The following is a 23,021-nucleotide window of genomic DNA, read 5'->3' on the forward strand; positions in this document are numbered from 1 at the left end:
TATAATACATTATGTTGAAATAAATATTATAATAAAGAATCATTCCAGTTCTGCAAACAAATGGATTTGTTCTGGTTGACTTGCTGAGATGTAGTACTTTATATTCTTATTTCATCCTTCTTTAAGCATAAATAATAGAAAACGTACTAATGGGAACCTACTTAATAAGTGATGAATATGTAGCATATGCATCTCTGTTACAAATAAAACAATTCAGATCTATTTTATTGTCAATAGTACCCTCAATCTCTTTATTAGCATGACATTTCTGAAGGGGGCCTTGTGGTGCAGTGGTAGGATCCAGACCTCTGGGTCAGACATTGCTGAGGTAGCCACAGAAGGAGCATTGAGGATGCACATCATAAAAAGTCACCCCAGGAATCTTTTTACCACTTTCCTATTATTCTTAAAAAAGGGAATACCAAGTGTGTGAGAAGACATGCAAAAAGCATTAACATTTTTGAATAGAGTATATCTTATGAAATGGCATTATTGTGGTTTTAAAATATGCTTTCGTGAAGAAGAATTCTTACTCTGCCTACAGTTATTTACTTAACAGGAAGTCCTGAGGTTTGAATATGCTGAATGACTTTTAGTAGATGCTACCTAGTAATACAATGCATTTACATTATGAACTTACATTCTTCTCTTATGATATCAAACACAAGATGGAAAATGAAAGGTTATTCATTATTCTCCATGTGTGAAGTTGTCAATAGATTTTGCTCTTTTGTATCTAACTGTACTTCACCATACCTATGAAATCCAAATCTTCATTTTCCTCTTCTTCATCTTTAACGCCGTTGGACACATTTTTCACTTCACCTTTGACAAGATCGACAATTTCTTCAACAGATGATATAACCAAGTAATTGATGGGTAAGTCCTAAAGAAACATGACAGAATTCAAACAAAACCAATTTCTATGGATTAACGAATAGTTAAACACAGAAATGATCTAGTTTTTAGCTTTTAAAAATTAACTTTTGGTGAATGTTTCAATGTTATAGGAAAATAAAAGCCACTATTCATATTCATGCACAATTTTGTTTCATGATATTACCACAGGATTTTCCTCTGGGCAGTAACTTATGCTCAACTATCTTCAGCTGCTTCAATCAATGGCTTTTCTTCCACCATAAGATCAGACCAACATGTAATCTCTAACACATTGAAAAAAAAGGATAGTGGACACAAGGGAACACCACCACAAGCTCCCCTCCAAGCCACACACCAGTCTAACCTGGAACTGTGTAATTACTCCATGACTTACGTTGGGTTAAAATCATGGAACCATCTCCCAAACACCACTTTGGGTGCACCTACAGCACATGGACTGCAACTGTTCAAGAAGGCAGCCTTACTCAAAAAGGGAAGGAGACAAAAGAAAATGCAATAATATGCCAGTTAGCTTAACACCTGTCACTGGAAAAATGTTAAGAGTCTATCATACAGGATGTAATAATAGAGCACTCAGAAGTACATAATATACTCAAGTAGAGTCAGAATGGTGTCATGAAGAGCTGACAAATTTATTGCAGTTCTTCAAGGAGGTAACTAGCACTTAAGATAAAAGGGAACTAATAGTTGTAAAATATTTAGATTCCAAAAAGGCATTGCACATTGAACTACTTAATAAGAGGAATCCATGGTAATGGGGTAGTATGTTATGGATATGATGTATATTAATGACTTTGACAAGTAATGTAAATGTACTAATGTAAATGATGAGACAAAGGTAGTGGGAAGTCAAGTAACGAGGATGACCATGAAGTCATAGAGGTGAGGGATATCAACAGGTTAAGTGAATGAAATACCTTGGCAGATGGAATATAATGTGGAAAAATGGGATGTTATGCACTTCAGCAGAAAGAATAGAAAAGCTGGATGATGTTTAATTGAGGAAAGGCTGCATAATGCTACAGCACAGAGGAGTTTCAGTCCTCGTTTATGGCTCACAAAAAGCTAGCATTCAGGTTCAGTGGATAACAGAGAAGGCAAGTGGAAAATTGGCCTTTGTTTCAAATTAGCCAATAAATATAGGAGGTCTTGCTAAAATTATGCAATTTAGACTACACCTGGAATACCATGAAATGCTTCTGATCCTCTTATCTGACACTGGAGACAGATCAGAGAAGATTCACTAGGTTGATTCTGCCTATGGAGAGATTTTCTTATAAATGGAGATTGAGTGGGTTGGGCCTGTACTCACTGGAATGTAGAAGAATGAGAGGTGACCGTTTTGCAACATACCAGTTCTTAGGGAAGTAACAGGGTAAAGGAAGAGACTGGTTTTCCAGTGTGGGAAAGCCTAGGATCAAAGGGCATAGTTTCAAAATAAGGTGTTGTCTATTTAAGACAGATGAGGAAGTTCTTTTTCTTGCAGTACAGGGCTGTAGAGGCTGAATTATTAAGTATATACAAGGCTGAGACAGATTTTTAATCAGTAAGAGAATCAAGGGTTACAGTGAAAAGACAGGGAAGTAATATTAAGGGTGTCAGATCAGCCATGATGTCATTGAATGGTAAAGTAGAATTGATGGGTCAATGGCCCCTTTCTGTTCCTTCATCTCATTGTCTTATTATCAGTTCACCAGAAATTGTGAGCTGGTGTCCTGAAGAGGATGGGCTGAATCATTGCTTTATAAGTATTGCTCTTTTTGTTACTGTGATTACTTCTTTGAAATAATTACCCTTATTTAGGTTCAGCATTGTTGATTCCAACCAAAGTTCCTCAATCTCAAACTGAATCCTAAGTTCTACCATGCTACGGTACCTGTTCCCCAGGGGATTTTTTTATTCTGCGATCATTTATCAAAACTACCTCATTACACAACACCAGATCCAAAATAGACTGATTCCTGGTTGGATCTACAACAGATTGCTCTTGAAAATTGCTCCAAATACACTCTATGAATTCTTACTACTGGCTACCTTTGCTAATTTAATTTTTCAAATCTACATGGAGATTAAAGTTACCCATTATCAATGTACTACTGTTTTTCACGTCCTCATCATTTTCTGACTTATTCTCTGTCCTACAGAACAGCTAGTGTCTGTAGACTTCTCCCATCAGTGCCTTCCTCCACGTCTTATTTCTTATATCCACCATATGGATTCCAACTCATTTGCACCTGGGTGATTTCTTGTAACCATACTAACAAAGTTAACTCACCACACCTCCCTTCCTGCTTGCGTTTTGAAAAGTCATGTTCCCCTAAATATTTCATTCCTGGCTTTGATCTCCTTATAAGTAGGCCATTCAGACCATCATGCCTACCCCACTATTCAATATGATCATGGCTGATCAAACACTTTTACTCATCCCACCCTTACAACTGTGTATGTCACTGATGATCAGAAATCTATTGATCATTCTCAACTGTAAACATACTCAAAGACTGTGGTCGAAAATTCTAAACATTGACAACACTCTGGGTAAAATAACTTCAACTCATCTCTGATTAACTTGGCATCCACATTACTTTTAATCTTGGCTCCTGGGTTTTAGACTCCCATAAAATCCAGGGAAAACATCTTAAAGATTTTTTGCAGGTTTCAATAAACTCACTTTTCATTCCGTGAAACTCTGGAGAATACAGGCCCAGTTTGCCCAATGTTTCTTCATTGGACTGACCCTTCATGCCAGGAACAGGTCTAAAGAAATTTTGTTGTATTCTCTCTCTGGCAATAACATATTTCCTGAGATAAGGACACCAAAACTGCTCATAATACTCCAGTGTAGCCTTACAGAGGTCTGAGACAATCAAAGCGAAGCTGTACTACTCCTCATCAGCCTTCCTAATACCTAGCTTCAATAATTCGTTTATCTTGTCTTGCACTTAAGCAAACAGCCATTAATTTTGACCTTTTTTTCCACCCTTCATTACTATTGGTAGCTTTTCTTTAATGTTTTCCATTCTTTTCTGTCCACTCTGATTCATTTGCTTTGTAAGTCTACATATTCCCCCGCTACTACCCTCACGCCACCCCGTCCACCACATACTCCCCCTAGCTGAGCTCAGGTCTTCCATTCTGTTGACGGAAATTCTCCTTTTGTGTTCTTACTGAGCACTGGCCTTCTATAAGGTCACCCCTCAGCCTCCAACATTCTAGGAAAAATAGCCCCAGCCTATTTGGGCTCTCCCTGTAGCTCAAACCCTTCTACCCTGTCAATAGCCTTGTAAATCTTTTCTGAAGAATTACTGCTTATTTACACTTGCTAATCTCTACCTAAGTACATGATCAGAAGTGTCCTGCACTCTAAATGGCTTGTCAGTGCACAAACTATGCGACATACAGTCATAGAGATGTACAGCATGGAAACAGACCCTTCGGTCCAACTCACCCATGCTGACCAGATATCCTAAATAAATATTGTTCCATTTGCCAGGATTTGGCCCACATTCCTCTAAATCCTTCTTATTCATAAACCCCTTCAGGTGCCTTTTAAATCTTGTAATTGTACTAGCCTCCATCACTCCCTCTGGCAGTTCATTCCATACATGCATCACCCTCTCCATGAAAAAGTTCTCCCTTAGGTCCTTTTTATATCTTTCCCCTCTTATCTTAAACCTATGTCCTCTAGTTTTAGACTCCCCCAGCCCAGGGAAAAAACCTTGAATATTTACCCTATCCATGCCCCTCATGATTTTATAAATTTCTATTAAGGGCACCCCTCAGCCTCCAATGCTCCAGGGAAAATAGACCCAGCCTACTTCATATTTCACAGCAGGATGTTGGATAACTAAAATTACGGTTATATCAAAGACTCTTAACAAAACTCACATTCAATTGGAAAACAACTTATAAGTTAATAAGCTGAGTGGAATATGCATGTAATAGAACAATCCTGATACGTTTCCATGTATACCACACTGAGCAGATTTGAATTTACGAAACTAACTCCATCATCTTGACTATTCGGAAATGGTGAATGTCTCATTACCCTTACAGGCTAGGAAAACACAAAGGCAGAAACTGACATAATAAGGAAGATGGAAAATGCTCAGGTGTGAGAGAGAAAGAGAAAACATTCTTCTGTAAATTACATTCACTGATTGAAGGGTTCAAGGGACACAGACAGAGAGATAAAGAAAGAGAGAGAGAGAGGGACAGGATGGAAGCTAGTGGAAGGTTTAATTAGTTATGGTCTGATTTGAGTGTGCACTGGCTTATCAGGGACTGAATGTTTGTGTGCTGTTCCCTGGAGCTCGAGATCTGGGAAGGTTATGAACTTAATTTGCATTCTGGGAATCTAAGATGATTTTAAAAGAAAATGCCATTTGTAGGACAGTGATACTGGACATGTTAGCTGAGCGAGGTTACCTCATGACCTTTTCCACATAGTTACGACTAGTCCCTCGTTGTGATGTACTGTTAAAAGGGAAGGTTATCTAGCCAAAGCAATTGGCCATTTGGCCTGGCTTGATCAGGATTTTCCACTTTGATGTGCATGTAGCTTAATTAGTCAAGCGTACTCAGACCTGTCAATGAGTTTCTCTTCCTCTGCAAACTTTTGCCATTTTATTGCTGCTTATCTGCTTAAGGACACGTAGGGTTTTTGTAATTTTAATATCGATTTCTGTATAAAGACAGCTTGTTTGCAGCATTAAGGGGAGTAACCCGAGAGATCTTTTAGGGGTAAGAGCTGGCGCCGCTACTCTGCTGATGGTTTTAGAATCTTAGCTCAAGCCCAGCTTGTGGGTGTCTATGTTATAGTGTAACATTGATGCCATTGGTAAATAAAGGTAATAATTTAAATTAAACTGTCTGCAAGAGTTTTATATTCCATATTGCCACAGAGTACGATCTCCAGGATGAACGAAGAGAGACTTATGGGTCAAGTCCATCAGGAATTCGCTGAGCTGTCTCGAATAGATACTTTAACAGAACTATGCCCCTGCAATCCAAGATCTCTTTGCTCAGCAACACTCCCCAGAACCTTACCATTAAGTGTATAATTCCTGCCCTGATTTGCCTTTCCAAAATGCAGCACCTCACATTTATCTAAATTAAACTTCATCTGTCACTCCTCGGTCCATTGGCCCATCTGATCTGCTCTGAGGTATGTGTCATCTGCACATATCCTATGTTCACATCCAAATCATTCATATGAATAATGAAAAGCAGTGGGCCCAGCAACGATCCTCGTGACATACCATTGGTCACAGGCCTCCAGTCTGAAAAACAATCCTCCACCACCACCTTCAAGCCGGTTCTGCAACCAAATGGTTAGTTCTCTCTGTTTTCCATGTGATCTAACCTTGCTAACCAGTCTACCATGAGGAACCTTGTCAAACGCCTTACTTAAGTCCTTAAAGATCACGTCCATTGCTCAGCCCTCATCAATCCTCTTCGCTACTTCTTCAAAACACTCAATTAAGTTCGTGAGACATAATTTCCCATATACAAAGCCATGTTGACACTCCCTCATCAGTCCTGCCTTTCCAAATACATGTAAATCCTGTCCCTCCAACAACTTGCCCACTACCGATATCAGGCTCACTGGTCTATAGCTCCTTGGCTTTTCCTTACTACCTTTCGTAAATAGTGGTACCACGTTAGCCAACTTCCAGTCTTCTGGCACCTCACCTGTGGTTACCAATGATACAAATATCTCAGCAAGGGGGCCAGCAATCACCTTTCCAGCTTCCCACAGAGTTCTAGGGTACACCTGATCAGGTCCTGGAGATTTGTCCACCTTTATGCATTTCAAGCTGTCCAGCACCTCCTCCTATGGACGTTTTTCAAGATGTTGCTATTTACTTCTCCACTTTCTCTATCTTCCACATCCTTCTTCACAGTAAATACTGATGCAAAATACTCATTTAATATCTCCCCCATCTCCTGCGGCTCCACACAAAGGTGGCCTTCCTGGTCTTTAGGGGGCCCTCTTTTCTCCCTCGTTACCCCTTTGTCCTTAATCTCTTTGGATTCTCTTTACCCTTATTTGCCAAAGCTGTCTCATGCCCCTGATCTCCATCTTAAGCATGTGATCAATTTCAGATTGGTTAGATAGTATCTTCTCAATTTATGATTCATTTCTTAAGACTGATGATCATTTACTGGCACTCCCTTTCTACTATCTCTACAATGGTTCTCCACACTGACATTCACTCCCGGGGCCATCCTTTTCATTATAGCTTGTTCCTGTCAGCTTACTAAGATTACAGAACTCTCCTAAGATAATGAGGATAATGAGGAATTGTGTGCCGGTTTACAGGGTATGTAGTATATCATATACCAATGATGAATATCATTCCAAATGTTCCAAATAGCACAACTAAATGTTCTGGGGAATTCTAAACTCTATCAATATATTTTAGTTAAAAACAGTACTTACTAAGGAAACTAAGAAGTCACTTTGAAAATACTTTTTGCTTCAGAGAAATAGGAGTCACATTAGCAAGAATTAAGTCTTATCATCATAGTGAATTATGTTAAAACTGAGGCAATAAAGAACCATTACAAAATATAACAAAATACATAAAAGTGAAAATAATCAAACAATACTAATGACAGAACTTAATTCTAAAATAATACATAGATTGCTACATACCTTTGGCTAGAAAATCAAAACAATTTAGGACCTAGCTGTATCCTGATACCCAAAATGAACCTCACTTCAAAAGGTCTTTGCAGTTTATAATAAGTCGTAAAAAGTGAGTCTTCCCCTGCATTAGATACAGGGTCTATTAGCCTCTGGCTAAATCATCCATGTCATCTTTGACAGAATGTAGCCACAGGCAAAGGCCTATGTGTTTTTAGCAGCACCATCTTTGACTGACTATAATTAAACAGAATATTAGATTAATATATGACTTACTATCTGAATATATGTTGAAACTCTAATTACTGACAAATTAACACAATCTTCCATTAGTGTTGAGCAAACTGTTACAGTACGCAGCAATTTTAGAATGTCGAATCTGTCAATCCCTGAAACCAAGTGCAAACAAAATATGCTGAACAAAAGAGTAGGAGGTAACAGTAATAAAATCTCATTATATTACACAAAAATTATGCAAGCACCACAAATGGAGTTAAAAGCCAAAAAAGGCACAAAATACTTATATCCTGGACGCAATTCACAATATTACAAAGCTCTATTCAATCAACTCACCTTTCCTGATGTTATGCACACATACCACAAAATATCCACAAGAGGGCAAATAAAAGCCTCTGGTACATCAGGAAAGCCTAAACCGTGAATGTTGACAAATCAACTGACTTTCTCAGCAGCTTCAGTTTAGTTCTTATATTACATCTACACACACGCAATTTTTAAGAATAAAAGCACTGGAAACCAGAAGCTGGGTAGGCTTTTAGAGACCCAGTTTCCAGGGCTATTTTGGATAAGTGGGTCTTCAATGATGATGTTCAACTGAATTCCAATTCTGAGAGGATTAAAATGCTGACACAGCTTTTGCATCCAGCCATAGATCCTGTTAAGGTCCAGGTCAGCCATGTGCTTGATTCAAATCAGGTCAACAGGTACTTCAACCCTATTTACTGACCTTCAATTTACATCCCTTAATACCATTATTCTTTAAAAGTGTATCAGTCTCATTCCTGAGCATTGCAATTGACCCAACATCCACAGCACAGGGGAAGAGCATTTCAGGTTTTAAATTCGTGAAGCATCTCCCTTTGTCAACCTGATAATTTCCCTGCATCTAACACATCACTTCGTTTTATCATTTTAAACATTTCACCATAATTGGTTGTGTGTTCAGCAATGTTCCTTCGAGGAACACAGGAACAGGTGGAGGTCTTTCAGCCCCTCGAGGCTATTCTACCATTCAACGAGATCGTGGCCTAACTCCATATATCTGCCTTTGGCCCATATCCCTTTGGTTACCAAAACTTTTATCTACCTCTATTTAAAACTAACTGATCTAACTGTCATTTGTGGAAGAGAGTTTCAAATCCCAACAACACTTAGTTTGTAGAAATGCTTCCTAACATCTCTCGTGAATCATCTGGCCCTAATTTTTAGATTATGCCCTTTGTTCCAGAATCTCCAGCCAGCGGAAATAGTTTATTATCTACCCCATCTTCTCCTGGTAGTATCTTGAAGACGTCTGAATTGTGTGGCTGTGCAGCAATCCAGACGTTCACACATGGACGGAGTTTGTCAGCCCCTTTAAGTTACAACGCGAATGCCCCGTGAAAAAAATTTAAGGGGAACCAAACATAAATGAATAGGCTCATGCAATACGAGAAAGATTAGAGGGAACATCTGTGTTCTGCGACAGCTGCCTGAGGCAAATATGCATTTGGAAACAAGGGTGCAGTGCCTAACTCCAAACCTTTTTTGTGAATTTGAACTTCAAGAAGGCCAAATTTGTTTGTTCCTAATCACATGAAGAAAATTATGACAGAAACAGTTAAAAAGCAGGAGGCAGCCTTCAAGAATTTATCAAATTCCCTTTGGAGGTTTCCAAACAAGAGGAAAGAACTGTCAGAATTATTAGATCTCCTCCTGTGTAATTTCTATCAATTAGCAAAATTCTGAAACAGAAAATAATCTATTTCTCAATTGTGTCACTCATCTCTGAGCATATGCAAATCATTGTGCAGGCCTGTAATTTCCTATGATAGTCATGATGTTTTCATCTTATACCATTTCTCAACATCCCATCACTTCCATAAGAATAATTGGTAAATAGTTGTCTGCTCAGGGACATGGGTTAACCTCTCACCATCTGGCTCATGACTTCAGTCAAAGACCTAGGCAGATAGGTAGCTTTGATATGCTGACAATCATACAAGAACCAGTACTCTGACAGAGCAGACCAATGGGGTGTACTGTCCTCTAATACAACCCCAAGGAAGTCTCAAGCTTTGTTGCTGCATACTATATGATTGGGGCTGCGGGACAAGGAAGAAACCGAGAAGGAACGTCAAGAGAGGGATAAGGAAGTGGAGGTTGCAGATAGAAAGATAGGTCAACTGTGCTACCATTTACTAAAGCTCTAAGACAGGAAATTAATGGAAAGGTTTATTTTCAGAACGACACCTCGCTTCACCAAAACTGGGTGGGGCATGGGGAGTCTGTGAAGGTGAGGGAGAATGAGGGGAGCTGTGAAGGGTGAGGATTGGTAGAATGTTTTATCCTTCCCCTTTTGAAAGGTACACCCATAAATCTGCAAAGCTTTGGTGAAGCTTTGGTGGAGGTAAGGCAACTCTTGGGAAAGGTATGTTTTTGTTCAAAAAGTGCATGAACTCATTGGGACTGGCAAACTTGTCTAGGAATGTACGGAGTTAAAAGAAAACAATGCTAAGTATTTCATAGTGCATATAAACCATCATGGGATTTGTGCTTCATGACTGAGTTTCCAAAATATTATTTTCACAATGGGAGCACTACCAAGTGAACAATTTGATGGACAGCTCCAACCACCACTTGTGTAAACAATCATTTCCATTCAATAAGGAAATGAGCACTTCAGGATTAAGTGCTTCAGTGAAATGTTTATTATGTAAGAAATTAATTGAAATAATTTCAATGGATTAACTTTTATTTCTATCTGTGAGTGTATTCCAATAGCGATGTCATCAATAGACACGATCAGCATTCTGAAGAACTTGTTATGGGTATGAGATGAGTTTATATGGAGAGGGAATGATAAAGGTAGGTGTGTAAAAAGTTTTCAATCGGAAAGATGTTGTGATACTTGAAAGAGTTCAGAAAAGATTAAGGATGTTGCCAGGGTTGAAGGATCTGAGCTACAGGGAGAGGCTGAACATGCTGTTTTCCCTGGAGCGTCGGAGGCTGAGGGGTGACCTTATAGAGGTTTACAAAATTATGAGGGGCATGGATAGAATAAATAGGCAAAGTCTTTTCCCTGGGGTCGGGGAGTCCAGAACTAGAGGGCATAGGTTTAGGGTGAGAGGGGAAAGATACAAAAGAGACCATTTGGGCAACTTTTTCACGCAGAGAGTGGTACATGTATGGAATGAGCTGCCAGAGGATGTGGTGGAGGCTCGTACAATTGCAACATTTAAGAGGCATTTGGATGGGTATATGAATAGGAAGGGTTTGGAGGGATATGGGCCAGGCGTTGGCAGGGGGGACTAGATTGGGTTGGGATATCTGGTCAGCATGGACGGGTTGGACCGAAGGGTCTGTTTCCATGCTGTACATCTCTATGACTCTATGAGTTCACTTATTGGCTATAAAGAGCTATTGATGAATAAATAGCTCAAGGGTTGGGTAAATGTGGACAGAATAGCACCTGCAGTATAAAGGACCATGGGGTGGGTAAATGGGCATAGGTTGGCATAGGAGACACGGGGCTATGGGCATTGGTGGGGAGGTATGGATGGGACATGCTGATTATGCTGGGATAATGAGGAACGACCAGGTGGGATATTTTGTTATTTAATCTGTGTTTTTAAGTTTTGATCACAGTGCTACAGCCTCAAGAACTGGCACCTTCTTAAGATCTTCCTGGGTCACCTGCCCCAATTCCCACTATAGCCCTCTGTACTCCCTGACCAAAAACTGGAAGTGTGGGCAGCCAATTTTAACCATCGGTTCTGTGGAGCCAGGAACTCCCCTAGTGTGAGAAAAGAGGGGCTTTCATATGAAGTTGGTGGCTCGCCTGAAACATCTCTGGCCATTAATGGCCCAGTTCATACTCTAACGATGCTAGCACTTACCAGGGCAGTCTGGTACAAATATGGTTGCAAAGAAGGTGGGAAGTGGGCATGCAGTCATCCTGCGGCTGCGCACTAAGCATCCCCCAGGGAACTACAAATACTTATGTGGCTGGATGCCTGCATTGCGCACAATAGAAGGTTGCAGCAGTGGCGTGCTGCTCAACAACCATCTACCCAGGATCTCAGATTGTAAAAGCCTGAGGAGGTGCTGCACACTGATGTCAAGGTGAGAGCTTTTAAGCTTCCACTGAAGATATCAGAACTGTCTCCAGAGGTTCTACTGCTGTGAGACCCTCTGCATTGCTTATAAACCTGATCACCTGCCCCACGGTTGACAACTAAATTTTGATGACATGCATCAAGGTCGCATGTAAGTTAGAATTGAAACTATCCATGCTTTGATGTTGCGCACAAGCCTGCTAACAGGTGAACTAATGCACCTTAGATGGTGCTCAGTGCACAACCTTCTGTTACATCTGTAAATTGGACCCTCAATGTCCATTTTACTCCCTGCAGTAGTGCCAGCAAGTTTTACCTAGTTTCAGAAAAAGTGGGAAAACAAAGCCTAAATAGATACTGCCAAGGTTCGTGCATTTGATGCATTGTCTTCAACTGCACTTGCCTCTTCTTCATCTTCTCTCCCCAGACACTGCTCAGCTTCTGAGCATGAAATGGAACAGAGCAACAAGAGTTAGAGGCAAGGATTAAAAGAGACAGATAAGTGATTCCTTAAAGCAGCAGCACTTGTCACTCAGTTTGTGAGGATAACAGTTCATTGAGAAGCAAAAGAAAGTATGATCCAAATGTGTTCTCCATGCTCAGCATTCATCACGCTGATGTACCCTCCACCCATGAAGTCCAAGGCTTAGTCTTCCAGTGAGGACAGCTCACAGATGGACAAACTCTTTGTCTGTATTCTTGTAATGAATGGCCACTTGTCCTTCAAGTGAGAGTGTGAGTGTTGATCTAATAAGATGTGTTGAGGCTTCCATGTCAGGTCAAGTAGTATGATGATGTGTGTGAAAGATGGCATGGGATGGAGGAGCTAAAGCTAAATTAAAGTGAAGAGAGTAGCAGATGCAAACTGTTGCAGTAGCAGAAGGTGGAGTACAATGATTAGGGAAGAGGCAAATTTTGAATGAGTTGTGTAGAAAGAAGAAGAGAAAAGATAGAGGCAGGAGTCTTACTTTAGTATCTCTTGTCAGTTTATTTAACATTTTTTTGCTTGATCCTGGTTGTGATGCATTTGCATTGATCTACTGTATATACTCTCTTTAAAATCGATCTCATTTTGGCCAAAATATCTGGAATTTCCCATATATGTCATTTAAAGTCAACCCCAGTTCTTCACAAATAACAGATCAACATTTGTGAGTCAAGGTATTGTCCTGTAAATAAATGCTATGATGAGAAAATACATGTTGTTTATGCTATTATGTGTTTTGATGTACAATTTGGCACGAAAGTTTAAGATGCATCAGGTGACAACCTCCCTTCGTGAGCAGCTCAGCTGAGCTCAGTTCCTGTGTAGCACTTGTGGAATATAGTCATATACCTAGTTGAGGTTTTTAAATTTCATCATTTTGTGTAAAAAAAATGCCCTCTAGAAGAAACAAAAACTATACAGCAGCACTTAAACTGAAAGTTAAAGAAATTGCAGAGAAGACAAATACCTGTGTCGCAGCAAGAGAATTTTGTTTCAGAGAAACTTGAGAGAGACTGGAGAAAGATATCAAACCAACTTCAGAGAAAGCTAAAACGAAAATGTGCCAACAGCGGTAAACCTAGCAAGTAGTCACAATTAGAGAAAAACAATGCTGAGTGGGTACTTGAAAATCATCAAAAAGGAAAACGAATTAGTCATGAAGCCATCCAAATCCATGCCTGAAATGAATCAAAGAAAGATGGAATTTTGAATTTTAAGGCAAGTGCTGGATGGTGCACAGGGTTCATGAGAAGGCATGAATTAGTACTTCAGCAGAGAACGAAGATTGCACAAAAACTCCCTGCTGAACCAAAAGATATTACAGTTTCACCGGTTTGCAATCAGAAACCGACAAAAGGAAGGCTACAAGTTATCATGCACTGGAAACGTGGACAAAACGCCTCCACATGCTGGAAAATCGAACTGTGAACCGGACAGGAGAAAAAACAGTATTGGTGAACACCATTGACCATCAGAAAAGCAGATTTCCCTCAGTCCTTTCTTGTTATGGCTGATGACACCATGATAAAACTGATGGCTGTTTTTAAGAGAAAAACTTTGCCAATGAAGAAATTTCCAAAAGGAATTGTTGTCCATATGCATCCACAAGGCTGGATGGATGAAAATGGATGTAGAAAATGGTAAAGGAAATTTGGAATTTATGACCTGGTGCACTACGCAAGGAAAGAGTTTGCTTGTCTGGGACCAGTTTAGACCACATTGTTGCTGGTAACATCTAATCACATAACACTGACGTAGCTGTAACTCCTGGCAGACTTACAAGTATATGCAACCAACAGATGTTATCAATAATCCCTTTAAGGACATGATGAGAATAAAGTGGAACAACCGAATGTGTGATGGAGAAGAAAACATACACGAAAGGAGGCTCTAACTACAGACAATGATGATGAAGAAGATCCAAACAATGATATCATTCATTCTAATGATTATGAAGCTTTATTCAGTGCTGAAGATGTTGAACAGGGTGAGTTTGCAGGATTTTGGTTAACTTTTTTATTTGACATGTTTAAGATGTACCATGTAATTGTAATTTAAAGCCGTATTATATTTCTACTTCACTTTTTGTACTTACAAATTAAACTTTATTGATTCATTTTTGTTTCTATTGTCTTTATCAGGTAATTACCATAATTTGTTGGGTTTTTTTGGTCTTTATTCATTTTTAGAGATCAATTAGGCTTCTGCTAATGATATAGAATTTTGGACTCGAGCATGAGTTTCCACCCCTCAAAAGTAGTATTCATTTAATAGTTGACCACATAAATGTAACCTTAAAAATCAGCCTAAAAAATTCAACTTTTACAGTACTCTGTCATCTCTCATCACTGATGCTAAGAAGATCAACTAGATCTCTTCCTTTCATTTCTCCTCTTGTTCACCTCCTCCACCAGCACTTTCAAAGTGAGATCCTGCACTTGGCATGATCTACCATTTTAGACTTCTGTGATTGTAGCTGACTGCAGTAAGATCAGAGTTTCTCTTTAAGAGGTGTACGCTATCTCTAAATGGAGACAGAAATACCTCACATTCTCAAAACTTCTGAACAACTCAACTAATGTTGAAAGCCTGCTATTGTAGAAAAAGATGGCTGGGGACTAAGCACAAGTAAACATGGGAGGAGTAACTTACTTCATTACTTAAAGCCCATGTGAACACACAATGCACACCAAAGCAGGTTGCCTATTGTATCTCCATCTTCACCATTTGTAAAATCTTTTGATCTATTCTTTTAAGGTCCAAAGTGATTGAATTTCACATGTGCATGCACAGAAATTCATTTGCCACAAATTTATTCACTTAATCTACCAACATCTCTTTTTAAATTGGAACAAGCACAGAGATTGCTGGAGATACTCAGCAGCTCTGGCAGTATCTGTGGAGAGAGAAACCGAGTTAATGTTTCAAGTCCAGCCTAACTCTCCTTCAGAAGAGGCCTCAGCAAATTTTATGCTTCCATCCTCATTGCTTAAAATACAGTCGGTGTCATCAGCAGGTTTGGGTATGTGGCTTACTATCATTAATATATACAATGATTTTTAAAATATTTCTGTGGGACGTCGCCAGTCACATTCTGCTAACTAGATAATTTAACCATTAGTCTTACTCTCTGTCTGATTCCATTCAGCCAATTTTCTAAGCAGGTCAACGACTTGTCTTCAATTTTATGAGCTTCAAATGTAACTAACACTTTCTGAACTGTAACTAATCTGCAAGTCCATATAAAAAGGTGAAATGTATTCAAGCATTCAAAGTAAATTTAATAACTTCCATAATATTTCTGACATAAGTAAGCTTCCAAAAGCCCCTCAAATAAGATTGCAAGTCAAACAGTAAAACATCAGCTAAAACTGAGCAAACTCACAATTTAAAAATAGTTTTTAAAGTTGACAAAGGAAGAAACAAGCTGAATAGAGCTCAAGAATGAGTACCAAAGAATAAGAGGCAGTTGGCTGAAAGCGACACTGTTGATTGATTGTTCATGGAGGGTCAGAAAGTGCACAATGCCAGAATCACAGGCACAGTGAGGATGCAGAAGCTTAAAGTGGTAAGGCCAGAGGGAAGGAAATCATTGCTATGGAAACATAGGTAATGTTGCATGGGAAGAATTTGCCAGAGGAAATCAGCAAGAAAGGAACTGGAGGTTAGATGAGCAGAATTCTGTGCAGTACCGGATGCAGAAAATGAAGTTTCAAATCATCAAAATAAATGACGTACCCCTCCAGCAGGTCTGTAGCCTACAGTGACATCTGCTGGCACATTAGGATGTAGCTGGATCCTGTTGAAGTTGAATGTAATCACTTACAAAAATAATTTTAAACATTCATAATAAAAGCTCTATAAATCAAATTTATAGCAGAGATAATGAATGACTAGCTAAATAAACATTTATAATAATTGTCATTCTGCTGATTTAGTTGTAATTTTAAAGTATCATGCCTTCATTTGTATTATGAGATCCTACAGTAAATTTTAAAATTTTAAACATCTTCAGGCAGGTCTTCCACAACAGAAAGGACAAAACTATCATGTTCAATAGCATCTCAAAGCTGTGGGGATGTCTATCCTCGGATTGAGAAAAATGTAATAGTTTGGAGATGAGAAGATTGTGCAACAATAAATAAAACATCTCAATTTTAACGAAAGGCACTCACTTAAATCCAACTTAAGTTTCAGAATAGAGAAAAAAAATCACTGTTTGAGAAAGACCTTAGTTTTTTATCATTCTTTTACAAAATTATTTTTCTTATAAAACTGAAGTTATTCTGAATATTACCTTGACACTAATACAACTCCTGCGCTTCCCAGTAGCTGCCATGCGACAGATTCGGCAGTTATTCTGTCATGTTCATAGGTTTCTCTTTGTGTAAAAAGAAACACAATTGGCAGCTTTAACTGTACATGAATTGTAGATACTTCCTCTGGTGGAAGATTAATCTCTGCCTGAAAATTTGGAAAAAATTGAATTCTAAATAAGACACGACTTGGAATATACTTATTATGCATAAATACTTTTTAAGCTCTTTGGGTGGAATTCTGTCCTTTCTGAAGGTGGCAGCTAGGGCAAATAATTGGATGAGTTGACCCCACTGAGATATTCATCCCCTCCTTGCCACCTCAGCAATTAAGTTCTGGGCAAGAACATCCAGGGCGATCTTCTCAAAACGTCACCAACGAAGGCCTTAACTGGTCAATTTGACACAATTGGCATAAGGGCCTCAACATGCCTGCTCCCAAACTACCTGCCATCCCAGCAAGACAGAAAGGTGGATAGTTTCCCAACTGGGCAACTGACCTGCTGGGTTTGGAGAGGCCCTGTGACTACAGCATGTATGTGGGCAAAGGTGTTACCTCTGAGAGGGACTGCCCTTGCCTCTGACTCTACGCCCACTGATTATCACTCCATGACAAGAAGATTAAAAACAAAGTACTTTCTTGCAAACCCTTGATTAGCAAATCTCGACCAGCAGTCTTTAGGGCCAAGATGCTGCCAGTCTCTGATTTGACCAACAATTTCTGATGACACAGGATGCCAATGACAAGGCATGTGACAGGAAATAAAGCTTACCTAATCTCTGCCTGTCAGCTCTTAGCAAATGAGCAAATGAGCAAATTAGCATAATTAAGAATGTTCTCTCAACAATGGGTGGATGATGTGTTAGTGGACATCTAACACATGATTTCAGCTGCCCCTGCTTTCGGCAGTCATAGGGCCTCTCCAAACCCAGCAGGTCACTTGCCCAGTTGGGGAACTATCCAACTTTCTGTCTTGCTGGGATGGCAGGTAGTCTTGAGGCCACTGTACCAATTGTGCCAAATTGATCAGTTAGGGCCTTTGTTGGTGACATTTTGAGAATATCGCCCTGGACGTTCTTGCCCAGAATTTAACAAAAATGGAAGATATCATACTCTATTTTCTCTTTTGGAAGTCTGTGTTTCTGGCTTAGGTTATGATAAAATGTGCACAACCTTGGCAGGGTCCAGTTTCTCAGTGTTTTCCATTCAGGCAATCAACCTTTATAAAATTAGTTGGACAGAAACACCATAGATATTGGTTTAAAAATACATGAAATTTTTATATCAGTGAATCCAATTTAATAAATACTTTTCTCACCACTAGCGGAGCCTCCAATATCTTAAGGTAGGAATGTATATTCACAGTAGTTAGTGGCTGTTTAAAATAGGTCCTCTTACATGGCTGATTCCTATCGGTAACCATCTTGCAATGGCAGAACCAGAGTCTGGCTGAAAACGTATCTGGATCTTTCAGGCTACATAATAAGATTAAAAGAAAGTCAAAACATTGCAATTAATGAGGCACAAAGGTGTTTTAGAATAAATACAGTGTTCTTGCAATGCACAGATCACGTAAGGGACAACATCAACATAAAAATAGCCTTCTATGGTATTTCTTACATCGGTCAATGTAAAGTGGAAGATGGCATGTGAATAGGCAGCAACTAGATATATAAAATCATAGTTTCTCCTGTTAATTTCTAATAGCTCTTGTTTGAAGCAAAAGGCAGAAATACCAGACCCTGGACTGGAAGAAACTGGAACCACCCATGGTCCATTCCTATGTATCAACCTGCATATCAAAAGCTGAGGCTGTTATTCTATTATTAAACTGAATTGAATTGAATAGTTTATTATTACTTGCATTTTACAGAGAATAACAGTGAAAAACATCAAATGTCACCATAATCCAGGGCCATTTGAATAGTTTAAGAATAAAAAGATATAATTAAAAGAGAGTCTATTATCATTCCATTGCCTCCACTGCAGAGCCAGCTCACCAGCTACACCTGCATCTCTATCCCTCCTCTGCTGACTCATCACCATCTGTGTCAGACTCTCCAACGTATATGTCATCACTCTTTTAACACCATGTTTTCACCACTGAGCCAACTCGTTGATGCCAAGTCCCACACTGAATCCACACACAGCCCGCAAGACACCGACTTCACCACCAACACCACCTTGCCGACAACCCCAAGTCTCCACTTCAGACCTGCAGTGACCATAACCAGGGATCCCTGATCCCACTGCCAGCCAGGCTGCCGCTGCCTCACCAAGGGTCCTGCTCCAGCCACCCTCTTCCCACGTCGCCCGGCCAGCGCCGCCATCTTGGAAGATCTACTGCTGCCAATGCCTCTGATCGCTGGAGGAACTTTGCAGCCGACCCTGAATACCAGGAGGACCAATCTCCGGGGGAAGTCGTGTTGGCCAACATCACCTCCAAACAGTGCTGCGCTGATGCTGCCAATTAACACGCCACAAAAGGCTTTGGAGCAAAGAAAAACAAATGAAAAAGCAAAAGATAAAAAGGAGCAGAAGTATAAAGGAAAAAAAGGAAGCAAGTGGGAGCAGATGAGCCCCAGACAGCCCTGCCACTCCACTGCCATCTTGAAAATCTGACTAATTAACATTTGACTAATTAGTTTGGCATTATTAGTCACTATAATCTCCAAGCAAACAAACTGCTGAGCCAAGGAATGCCAGACATTTGTGTGGGGGAGGGACTCTGCAACAGGAGCTGCCCTCACTTCCCTGATCGATCCAGTTATGTGGAAACAGCATTGTAATACACAACCTCCCCAAGACTGAATCCATTCAAGGCAGGATCTGGTAGGCAGATCCCAGTATTATATCAGGATCCAAAGCCCAAAATTTACCATAGCACTTTTCGAAAGTTAGACCATCTCTGACATGGTTTACGGTTAGTTTGGGACCTGGAGTAACTGCTGTCTAAGCCTGACAACTATTACTAACTTGACGCAAAACTGCACAGTTTACTAAAGCGTTCTGTATCTCAAGATGAACAGAAGGATAAAAAACTAAACCTTCAAATATTCATCATAGGTATTGGATTTACTTGTAACAATGTCTTACCAACTCTTTAAAAAAGCAATTCATTCTTCACTTCCAGAGATCAAATTCTATCTGACCATCTCCAGCTTCATACAAAGTAAGTTGGAGTACAAGGGTTTTTTTTATGTTGTTCATGTAACATGGACATTGCTGGCTCAGTCCATATTTATTGTTTATCTCTAATTGCCTTGCAAAGATGGTGGCAAGTTCAATTCTTGAACCACTGCAGTCCTTGGAATGTAGGTATACCTGCAGAGCTGTTGGCAATTTTGACCCCATGGCAGTGAAGGAACAGCAATACAGATCTATATCTGGATGGTATGTGGCTTGGAGGGAAACCTGTTGGTAATGCTGTTCCCATGCATCTGCTGCTCCTACCTTTCTGGGTGCTAGAGATTGCCGAAGAAGACTTGGTGAGTTGTTTCAGCACATCTTGTAAATGGTGCATACTGTTGCACTGTGCATCAGTGTTGAAGCTGTTGACTGTCAAATGTAGTGGATGCAATGCCAATCAAGCAGGCTGTTTTATCCAAAATAGTGTCGAGCTTCTCGAGAGCTTTTGGAATTTTACCCATCCAGACAAAAGGAGAGTATTCCATCCCCCTCCTAATTTACTCCTTGTAAATGGGAGACAAGCACTGGGGAGTAAGGAGGTGAATTACTCACTGCAAAATTCCTAGCCTCTGACCTGATCTAGTGCCTAATATTTATATGCCTGGCTCAGTTCAGTTTGGGGTCAATTACTTGAAAGTGGAGGATTCAGAGTTGCCATTGGACAGCAAGGGGAAACTGTGAGATTATCTCTTGTTGGACAGGGTCATCTTCTACTCCTCAGTCAAAAGGTGTGGCACTGGAAAAGCACAGCCGGTCATGTAGCATCTGAGGAGCAGGAGATTTGACATTTCGAGCATAAGCTTATATTCGATACGTCGACTCTCCTCCTCAGATGCTGCCTGACCGGCTATGCTTTTCCAGCACCACATTTTTTGACTCTGATCTCCAACAGCTGCAGACCTCACTTTCTCCAATTGTCAAGTACTCATTGTGCAGTGAAAAATTTGCTTGCCACTGATCAGCCCAGGTATTGCTATGTACGAACGGAATGCTTCAGTATCAGAGGAGTTGTGAATGGTGTTGAATATTGTGCAGCTATCAACAAATGCCCCCACTTCTGACTTCATCATAAACAGAAGGTTATAATTCCGGAACAATCTATTGAATTCAAATTTAATCATCTGTCATGATCAGATTTTAACCCTTGTCCCATCATTAGCCTGGTCCTCTGGATTATGAGATTACGAATCCAGAAACATTATCACTATTCTACCACTTTACCCCATGTTATGAAATCTGAAACATAAGACTACATCTGTGTTTTTAAAGTGCAATGTCTCAATACTGTAAATTGGGGCATCCTGTTTACAACTCACCTTCCAAAGTTCACAATATAAAGTTTCCTTTTTCCCATTTGAAAAAAATATTGTTTTGCTTCTGGAGCAGAACACTCTGAACAGAGGTTACACTTCACATAATGGATTTGTAATGTGTTTCAGTTGTAAATACCTTATTTACTACAGATTTTTATTGCATGATAATTCATGGGTGAAGTTTGAAAAATGCCTTAATGGCCAATCCCCAGTAAATTAAATACAGAAATTAAACTGTCAAAATCCAAATTGCCCTAGTCCCCCCATATAGGCATCTCAAATACAAGGAAGAGCACTGCAGTACTTGTATAATAACTACTCGCAGAACTTGCCATTCAAGGTTAGAGTTTATCTGCACCATTGTAAGTACATTTTAAATGGAATAATAAGTTTTAATTACTTTTTGGCACCCAAATTTACATGTGCTGATTATCACTGACAGATTTTAGGTATTTTTGGAGGTTTCGGTAATTATTCACAATTCAAATGTTTTACTTTGTCTTATTCTTTTAATCCTAAATTTCCTTCCTTCTCTTTATTAGTGTTCTATAAACAAGATTATACTGAATTCAAGTTTCCAATTAAAGACACCTTCTGGCATTTTATACTCTGCATATTTAACTAAACTTTCTTTGATCTGATTAGTTAGAGAAATGCTTCCTTTGTCTACACAGACCACAAAGAGCTTATGCTAGACTGAAATGGATTTCTAATCACTGCAAGTTTCAGTGTGAAAGCCCAGAGAAAATCTGTGGTTAGTATAATGGTAATGAATGGTGTCCATTTGACACTGACTACAAAAGGGGCCAAGGTAATTTTAGATTAGATTAGATTGCTTACAGTGTGGAAACAGGCCCTTCAGCCCAACAAGTCCACACCAACCCTCCGAAGAGCAACCCACCCAGACCCAGTCCCCTACATTTACCCCTTCACCTAACACTATGGGCAATTTAGCATGGCCAATTCACCTAACTTGCACATTTTTGGACTGTGGGAGGAAACCAGAGCACCCGGAGGAAGCCCACGCAGACACTGGGAGAATGTGCAAACTCCACACAGACAGTTGCCTGAGGCAGGAATTGAACCCGGGTCTCTGGCGCTGTGAGGCAGCAGTGCTAACCATTGTGCCAATTTGCTGCATTATAAGTTTATTAACACTGCTTTTCCAATTTTAGGTCCATACTTACTCCATGCCTTCCAAAACACTTTGCTCTGTGGTCAATACAAACTGATACTTAGCACCATAAACAAAAGCAGTTTCCATAATGGCTCTATGTTCTGAAATGAATCATAAATAATACATTAAGTATACAAATGCACACAATAATCATCATACTGAAAACAAAAAATGGGTATTTAGAGACTAAGAAGCATACTATTATTTCCCTAGCTCAATACTACTGATATATCTTGTCTAGTGCATACTATATTAGCTAAAGAACAGACTGGCAGAGTAAAAATATCAATTCCAAGGTCAGTTTTTTGCGAAGATTTAACCATAATTTTTAAGCAATGCATTAAGACACAAAAAACATTATTCAGATGACAAAAGTAATCACCTTTTTGTAAAACATGTAAATTTCACATCTTCTTCAAAAATTTACTAATGGGCAAAATTTCAAAAAGAAAGAAACAGCAGGGAATAAAAATAGCTTGATTAGTAATGGATACAAGTCAGTGTTATCATTCCATGAGCACACTTTCAAGTGAAACAATGAGTAATGATTAGAGGTAGGCATTTCGATGTTCACCAGTTTCATCCTCTTAGGAAGTGCCTTTATTTCAGTTTGTGGAATCTCAAGTTTGTGAGAGTTTACTAAGTCTGC

At 39.5% G+C, this 23,021-nt stretch overlaps 1 protein-coding gene across 2 annotated transcripts in view; it reads right to left on the minus strand.

The window, feature by feature from the left end:
• txndc16 (thioredoxin domain containing 16) overlaps nt 1-23,021 on the minus strand; it is a 120,198-nt gene that overhangs the window by 78,636 nt on the left and 18,541 nt on the right. For both annotated transcript variants that reach the window (XM_043697652.1, XM_043697651.1), the window contains exons 7-11: nt 22,383-22,473; nt 18,012-18,168; nt 16,674-16,840; nt 16,115-16,175; nt 757-886 (exon numbers count right to left, since the gene is read on the minus strand). In XM_043697652.1, coding sequence (XP_043553587.1) covers nt 757-886; nt 16,115-16,175; nt 16,674-16,840; nt 18,012-18,168; nt 22,383-22,473 — 606 coding nt within the window. The remainder of the gene's footprint in view (nt 1-756; nt 887-16,114; nt 16,176-16,673; nt 16,841-18,011; nt 18,169-22,382; nt 22,474-23,021) is intronic.

The sequence above is a fragment of the Chiloscyllium plagiosum genome, chromosome 10 (assembly GCF_004010195.1).
Source record: "Chiloscyllium plagiosum isolate BGI_BamShark_2017 chromosome 10, ASM401019v2, whole genome shotgun sequence".
Classification (NCBI taxonomy): domain Eukaryota; kingdom Metazoa; phylum Chordata; class Chondrichthyes; order Orectolobiformes; family Hemiscylliidae; genus Chiloscyllium; species Chiloscyllium plagiosum.